This window comes from Malania oleifera, chromosome 3, assembly GCF_029873635.1.
Source record: "Malania oleifera isolate guangnan ecotype guangnan chromosome 3, ASM2987363v1, whole genome shotgun sequence".
NCBI lineage: Eukaryota > Viridiplantae > Streptophyta > Magnoliopsida > Santalales > Ximeniaceae > Malania > Malania oleifera.
Genome location: NC_080419.1, coordinates 80,332,039 through 80,340,771, shown reverse-complemented (window position 1 = coordinate 80,340,771; position 8,733 = coordinate 80,332,039). Strand labels below are relative to the sequence as shown.

At 35.2% G+C, this 8,733-nt stretch overlaps 1 protein-coding gene across 2 annotated transcripts; it reads left to right on the top strand.

Moving 5' to 3' along the window:
- Nucleotides 1–1,312: 1,312 nt before the first annotated feature.
- Nucleotides 1,313–7,579, top strand: LOC131150575 (D-amino-acid transaminase, chloroplastic-like). Of its 2 annotated transcripts, none has more exons than XM_058101388.1 (4): nucleotides 1,313–1,644; nucleotides 3,308–3,522; nucleotides 5,263–5,936; nucleotides 7,071–7,579. In XM_058101388.1, exons 3-4 carry the CDS (start codon nucleotides 5,315–5,317, stop codon nucleotides 7,163–7,165), a joined length of 717 nt encoding a protein of 238 aa, XP_057957371.1. In that variant the 5' UTR covers nucleotides 1,313–1,644; nucleotides 3,308–3,522; nucleotides 5,263–5,314; the 3' UTR covers nucleotides 7,166–7,579. The 2 variants fall into 2 exon arrangements, with proteins under 2 accessions (XP_057957371.1, XP_057957372.1); XM_058101389.1 differs by having other exon boundaries at nucleotides 1,313–1,647; nucleotides 3,330–3,522.
- Nucleotides 7,580–8,733: the final 1,154 nt, after the last annotated feature.

Here is an 8,733-nt window from a genome sequence, read left to right as displayed (position 1 = left end):
TAGGTAGTGGAATATCCATTATCTTCTTAGTGAAGGAGTGTCTGAAAATTTGACTGAGAAAAGAACTCCCCTAGGAGGGGTGGTGCGAAACTCCTTTCATCATTTTTTACAATTAATTCATTTTTTTGAATTTTTCTTCTAATTTTTGGTACGGTCTCAAGATACCCACATGATTGAATCCTCCAGTCTTCTTTGACTAGATTAGAAGCCCCTATCACGATGTCCTAGTGGGACTAAGCAAACATTCCCATAACTAACTCATGGTTCTGCTTGGACTATATGGTTGAGGAAGCAGGTTCCTTATGATTAATTTTCTGTGCAGGATCATAGTCAACATATCCCCATCCCTTTTAGAACAGAAAGAATTTCACTTCTTAACACGCTAGATAGAAATTATCAATTTTTTGTGGGCGGAATGTATAGACTGGGGCGATTGAATTCACCCACTAGGTTCTGATTTTGAGAGTGTGATGTATGTGGCCTTAATGATTCAAAGAGCGAATTGAAAACCTCCCAAGTTTGCCAACGAATGATGATGTAAATGTTGCTACAAAATAAAATCTAAATACCTTCGGTGTGTAATAGTTCCTTGAGCAAGGACCATCTGAAAAAAAGAAACAATCATCAAAATGACTATAGGAGGGTTTGAAAGCTTATACTTCAGGGGATCACTTGATGCTCCTAAGCAAGCGCGGTGAGTAATGGAGGTTTGAATTGCAACAATAGAAAAGACCAGTAGAACTGAGTGTGAATGCTACCTCTTTTCCAGTCCCTTTTTATAGTGGTGGAGGGGTTAACCCTCCAATCAATTTGACAATAATGAGCAGTAATATGTTGCAGGGTTTATAGAGTTCTAGGAGTATTTATTGGCGATTGCTTCACCAGTGTAATCTTGTAAGCCTCTCTGAATGTGTGTACCATTAACGTTTGCACGTCGATTATGTAAAACATATTAAAACCCTACAGATTTTAATACAGGTTTCGTAACCATTTTTACTTTTGGTAAGGTGTGTTGGAGCATATCACTTTCAAAACTTAAGACGATTGTTCTTTTGAATCACTACAAATATTATATTTAAATATGAGTGATTGCTGGATAGCCAATATAACAAGCGACACGTGAATTTATAATACTCTATGCTATAGCCAGTTTTCCTTTTAGTCATTTACTTAGATATTGGTAAGAAACAAACTATATAATCTCTATCAGTATCTACAAAAAAACAAAACACACACAATAGAAAGCAAACATATTTCCTATTTCAAGGCCCGCTGCGCCCCGCTGGCATCTTCAGTGGTCTGGTCAGGCGTTCACTAACGCAACGTTTGGCTTGGACGCTTGGCTAGTTTTGCTGACTTACCCACCAAACCAATGCTTCACATCGGGCGGAACTAGCGTATCTCAGAGCTTTTTATTGCTCACTTTGCCTCCGTTCATGGCTTCGCTCTCCCTTCTCCTGAAACCCATCTCAGAAAGTTCGTATCTTCGTGCAGAAGTATCTCATTATTTTCCGAATGTGTCTTTTTCGCGAAAAAATTCTCATTTTCGAGAACTGGCTGGCTTTCACGCCTGGGATTGTGGTGTCAGGAGTTCAATCGATGACGGAAATTTCTTATTCACGTTGGTTACGCTTGCCTATTTCTGTTGTCACATTCCTGATAGCGCTCTACTCTGCTTTAAGAAATTTAAATCGGGTGCTGTGGTTTTGCGTAGTGCGGATTTGCTTGGATTCTCATCGCTCCTATATTCTGAAAAAATTAGCGTCTGCCGTTTTTTCTGTTTAGTTCTGGATTTTGGTTCATACTATTGGATATATTCTAGTTTTTATGTTCACCATTGGAAACTTTTGGCACGGTGCTTGGTTTAGTTAGATCTTATTGCATTGTAATCATCTGCAACTTTTTGAATCATTGTCGTTTCTTTTCCAAATTTTCTATACTTTCGACAGGCTCTCTCTGACTCTCTCCTCTCCTATCTCTTCTCTATCTCTTCTCCAGAAATTGAAGTTGGAGATTTATTGGGTTTTTTTGGTCTTGCAGTGATACCCCAAAGACATCTGCTGTACACTTTTGTCTGGATTCAGAGGTAAAACGCTTCAATGCCTTTGCTCAAGCTAACTTAAATTTTGAGTTTGTTTGGTCATTTAAACATAAAGGAAAGAGAAAGATATTGGAAGAAACTTATTTTCATTATATGTCTGTTCTGTTCTACTCTTAAATACTTCCAAAAATTAAAATTTATATTTTAAGTGTTGATTACAAAATTTAAAAGATATCATAATATTAATGACTGTGATGATGTAAAATAAAAAATGCTTACTGTTCATATATTTGGTACAGATTTTTTTTATATACTTTGCTCACTTTTATTGATGACCAAACATGAAATACGATATATATTTCTTGATATTTTCTAGTTCCAAAAGGGCACTATAAATACAGTGGACTTGCATTCCTTCATTGATTTTTCCTCCCTCTTTCAAGAAGGGACTTGACAGTAGAGGATAACTGAAGCAACTCTAATGCTTGTTTTACTGAATAAAAGTTTTTTGGTTATTTGCCGGTTTAGTTATGCACTATGCAGCAATCATTATTTATTTATGTATTTTAAAAAAAAAGGGGTCTGTTTGGCCAAATGGAAAGGCTGGACGTGATGATCTTCTTTTGGGGGGGGAAAAAAATAAAACCCAGCTTTGAAAACTGGGATACTGTGTTGGAAGCATCGGCCTTCTTGAATTTGGTTTATCTAAGTTGTATGAAAAACTGTAACAAGTTTTTAGCCTTACATTTTTTTTTTTTTCTAACAATACAAGTCGTGCCTCAAAACTCCTAACATGTTTAATTATGCGTAAAGATCTCGTCATTACGTTGTCCAAAGGAAAGAAAGAAAATCTGTCTGATTGTTAATGAAAAGGGCCTGTAATGCTTGGCTTCCTTGAACCAATCCTTTTGAAAGCTAATGTTGTGTTTGAAGCATAGCGGCTTGAATTTGGATGTGGAGGATTTGTACTGAATCACTACAAATTTTCATTGCGTTTTGTCCAAATCCACACAAATCCAATCGAAGGTCTGTGCTTCAAGCTCAACCTTTGTTTGGGAAAAGATTAGTTGGATCTTGAAATTGGTTTGGGGGATTTGCAAGACCAAAAAGGAAATACAAATGTATTTTGTTCAAATCCATAAAATACGGATCCACGGGCCAAATCTAGAATCTATTAGAATGTGTACTTCAATTGATCATGGAGGATATAATGATAGACATTTTGTCTATTATGAATTGAATTTATGTGATTTTGCTATCTTGGAGTGTTTACGGAATATTGAAACAGGCCCTTAAAAAAGATAACCGTGAAAAGTTCAATGTGCAAAGCTCAGCAACTTACGCCACCTGCATTGTTACTCTAGGAAATTGTTGGTTTGGGAATTACAAAAGATCTCTCAGTTATGGGTGTATCCCTTGCGATTGACCACATGGTACATAGAGGGCATGTGTCTTGACACTGCAGAATTTGGATGGCGTTAGTGATTATAGCATAACAAACGGGCATGTCCTTATTTTCCTTTCATTATATTACATTGCAGAATATATTTTTGAATTGGATAGCACTTCTCTAGTTCCAACATACTTTAATTTCCCTTATCTAGTTAAAACATCTCATAAATATCCTCTTAAATGCCCTATGATTAAGAATTCAATTAAGCAATAGACCCAAACTAAACCAATAAAGCTCTTTTTCAGTAGAAAAAGGAGTAAGTAGCACCACATTATAGAATTCATAGGTATGAAAAATCAAAATGAAGAGTAATTTACCATTATTTTCATATCAAAGAGTTTGAAGGATCAATTAGCTAGAATTCAAAAAAAGACGTTATACTGCTCGCATGAAGAAGGTGGGAAGATGAAGATGAACTTGGAAGCATGGGTAAAGCCACTCTTCTCTGGGAAGGGGGCAACTGCCTTTATTAGAAATTTAACCAACTATATTTAAAGGACTTGAAAGATCAAAGGTAAACTTCGGGAACTCCTGCCGTGGCCATGCTTGATGTTACATCTTTCAAACCCTAACGTTTACTTTCACATATAGTGGCCTCCATTATAGCCGTTGTTCTGTTTGATTGGTATTGCTTATAAGTAATATCTTTACATCTATAATCCATCCATGAGTGGAGGCCCATTTGGTTCTCACATTGTTGATGAACAATGACCTACTTCAACTAAGCAGGTTGTAGAGTAGTGCTTTCATACAGGCAGAAGTTCATTGGTTCAAATCAAATAATAGGTAGAAATTATCAGATACCAGTGAATCTGTATTACTTTACAATCCTGAAATTTTGCCTTGAATGCAGAGCTTAAACAAAGGTATTGCCCTCTCTTCGCAAAATAAGAAGACTGTTAGTTGTATTTAAGTTATTGTTCCTTCATATTGAATAAGAAGGGATGGATTGCTAAAACTAGTATGTGAGCTCCAACAGCGTCATCCTGCTGAATTATGTTGTTAATGAACACGTCTGTCTCAAATAATTTCTTCGTACTTGCACAGACAGTGCATCTGATTAGAGGATGAGATGCCCAATTTAATATTTTACTTCATTGTAAGTGGTTGTCAGAAGCTTTTCTTTTTGGGTGCTGCAACAGCCTTCGTATGTTTCTTTATTAGCAAATGTGATTGCTAATCTCTCATAAAGCATATATCAAGTTCCTAACCTCATTGAATTCAGAAAAATGTTGTCATCCCAAGCTCTTTTGTTCTTAACTCATAATATGCTAATCATGTAAAGCATGTTTGATCTAAAAAGCCCAAGTAACTGAAATCTTATGCAATTAATAGAAAATTATTTCCTTGGTTTATTTCTCAACTTTCTGGGTAAATTCTATTGTTTTAAGCATTTAGGCATGTTCAAGACAATTAAAAAAAAGGGCAGTAGCAGTTAAAACCTTCTTTTAAATAGCACACAAATGCGAAAATCTGTCAGTAGTACTGTAGCAGCTGGAATTACCTAAGCCAGTCTTTTCTTTTTCATAGATTTAAAACTTAATTTCCTCTTTGAAATCCTTCCATTTTATTGAACTACTACTGAATTTTCAATGTAATTAAGACAGCTAAGCCCATCAAAGTTGAACTCAAATATTTCTAAGTTGAGTTGAATTTTCCGAACTGTTAAAAATGTGTGTGTGTGTGTGTGTATAAAACATTTTCCCCCTAGCTAGAAATTCTCATGAAAATCACTAATTACACTCCTTTTTGTTTTTTCCACATCTAGGTATCTCTATGAACTGGACCAACACCTTGACCGTTTTCTAAGGTCAGCATCCATGGCCAAGATTCGCCTGCCGTATGATAGGGAAAGCATAAGAAGAATACTCATACAGACTGTAAGTGTTTCCAAATGTAGAAATGGATCATTGAGATACTGGCTCTCAGTGGGACCTGGCGATTTCCAACTATCTCCTTCTGGTTGCCATCAAACAGCTCTTTATGCTGTTGTAATTCAAGGTGAATCATCCTTTAATCAGAAGGGTGTTAAAGTGGTAACTTCATCCATCCCAATGAAACCCCCACAATTTGCTACAGTGAAGAGTGTGAATTACCTTCCAAATGTGCTTTCAAAGATGGAAGCTGAAGAAAATGGTGCATTTGCAGCAATTTGGCTGGACAGTGATGGTTTTATTGCTGAAGGGCCTAATATGAATGTTGGCTTTGTTACAAAGGAAAGGGAACTTGTAATGCCTTGTTTTGATAAAATTCTAAGCGGGTGCACAGCAAAGAGAGTTTTGGCTCTTGCAGAGGTGCTGGTGAGGGAAGGGAAGCTTCAGGGGATAAAAGTTAGAAATGTTAGTCTAGATGAAGGGAAGAGATCTGAGGAGATGATGCTTATTGGCAGTGGAGTTCTTGTCTGTCCTGTACTGCAGTGGGATGAACAGATTATTGGTGATGGTAAGAACTTTTCTTCAATCATTTATTCATTTATGAATTTTGGTAAAAATTGAATGTCTAATTTATTTACATGCAAGTATGCATATTGTATCAGAGTTCAATTGCTATGATTTCATTTAAAGAGCCATTATCTTGCCAACTGAGTGAGAAGCTTTTTGGTGGCGTCTATGTGGCCGCTGCTTTCCTTTTTCATAGTGAGCATGTGCATGTCGATGTGGATGCATACAACAACAACAAAACCAAGCCTTAAGTTCTACTAGGTGGGGTCGGTTATATGAATCATTTTTCGTCAATTTATGCGATCATGAACTATTTCTTTTGACAGATTCAGGGCTATTAAATCCTTACTCACTATCTCCTCCCAAATTTTTTTAGGTCTACCCTTACCCCTTCTACTGTCCCCACAATAACTAACTCACCTTTCCTCACAGGTGCACTATGTGGCCTACGTTGCAAGTGTCCATGCCATCTGAGTCGTCCCTCCCTTATCTTATCTTTTATAGGAGCTACACCTAATTTATCGTGAATATGTTCATTCCTTAATTTATCTTTCAATGTTATACCACTCATTCATCTAAGTATTTTCATCTCAGCAACTTTTACTTTTTGTTAATGTGGATGCATGTTCTTTTTTTCTTTTTTTTGGGGGAGGTGGGGGGAGTGTTGGTTTGTGTTTGAGTATAATGAATGCAATTTGAAATCCAGCTTCTTTTTCGGTTGATGGTTTAAGATATTATCCATTATTAGCTGGAATGTCTGATTATTTCCCCTAATTTCTTGGAAAACCTCTGAGGAATATTATCTGATGTTGAGCCAACTTTTCTTTGGTTAATTGTATCAGTACCAGGGAAACCTCTAGCTTTTCCTGGATTAGCTAGAGGTGCCATAATGGTGGTTGAGAAGAGTTAGTTTTGTTAACAGAAGTTGCTAGCACATGTTCCAATAGAGAGAGGGAGAGAGAGAGAGAGTAGAAATAGGAAATTTATGTATCGTTCTGTAAAAAATCTTCCCATGTCATCTGTCTTTGAACTTGCTCCGAAGCATACCCTAGAGTTGAGAATTTTCTGGAAAAAAATATCTAATAATGGACTATAATGTTCTTAGTCTTGACAGACAAATTATGTTTCTGTGCAGGAAAAGAAGGCCCTGTGGCTCTGGCTCTCCTAAATCTCATTGTGGAGGACATGCAATCTGGTCCCCCTACAGTCAGAGTCTTAGTTCCTTACTAAGCCATTTGATTTCCATTCCTTGTGTGAGGGTGACAGGACTATTGAATGCCAGAAAGCTACTTTCTTTTTCCTGTTGTTGCATACTTGAGGCTCTCCAGCTTGAGCAAGGAGCGCCATCTGATGAAATCAGAGAATGTTCCCCCATGGGACAAAATTGTTTGCGAATTGTGTAGGAGTAAAGAAGAGAAAGGGATGCCTGGAACCTACTCCTTTGTATGTTGCTCCATTCTTCTAGTCTTCTCTAATGCTAAAACCAAGTTTTTTAACATCCTAGTTCTGCATTTGCTGATTCTCTCTGCTTGATCTGGGGCTCAATGCAATTGTACAATTTTGTGTCAATGATGGAGACAAATTTCAGCAACAATTTTAGCTGCATTGGAAGAGAAATGTGAAAATAGCTATCCTGTTGAGTTATGTGACTGAGCTGACACTTAAAAAATGGCTGATCTCCATTTGTCAAAAATTCCTTGATCTCACTTGACGTTTCAAAATTTTTAAAAGCTTTTCTTGATATTTAATTTTAAGGCATTTAAATATTTTTCATTGGTTCACTATCAAGTAAACGCAAAAGATATTCACGGGAGGTTATTTTAAAATTTTTAATTAATAATTTAAATTTGCATTTTAAATATTCTCTAATTAACCAATTATATAACATTTTTAACTAATATTTAGAAATAAATTAATGATACTGTTGATTAAATATGAAGCATATAATTAGAAGTAATTAATAAAAATTAATAGTGATATTTGTCAATGAAAAAATTATATATGTTAATGAAAATTTTAACTAACGTTAATTATATTATACTATTTATTATTAGTGAAAAATTAACAGTAAATGACAATAATTATCAATTAATTAACAGTGATAATAATGATATGTTTAACATTTTTAATTAACTTTTTAGATTAAAATTTAATTGATTTTTAATAATTATGCAAAATAAATTTTTTGTTTTTATTTAAAAAAATCACCTCATGACTAGACCCATGCACATATTAAAGTGGTGTAGGAAGAGATGGGGTAAGCGAAGGTCGATAAGGACAGAAAAGACATTGACAGAGGGCTCGAGCCCACTGTCCTTGAGATCAGACTCAAGATTTATCGGGATGTTGGTGGTAGGGTTTGCTAAACATCTTCCAGGTTTGGCGCTGCAGCATGATGTTTAATGAGGCGTGATGGTAGCAAGAATTCCTGGGTTATCAAATATATATATATTAGAATAAATCTTTTATTTTTTTATTGAAGATAACAATTAGTACAACAAGAATAGGAATAATATCTTTTAGAATTTTGAAAATTTATGCAATATTGAACTTAAATATTAGTCGCACCATGTTATTTGACTTTTTATGCCTAAAAATTAGCTTTATTTTCGTATTTACTAATGTTTAACTATTATGAATATGAATATGTCTTAATATAGTTATTGTATTTCATTTTTTTACCTCTTGTGCCTCATAATTTTGTGATTGATGTGTTGTGTTTATGATATTTAAGTTTTAAATATTGCATTATTATCCTTGTTAATAGTTGCTAAATTTATGAATTTTTTTTCTGCTTT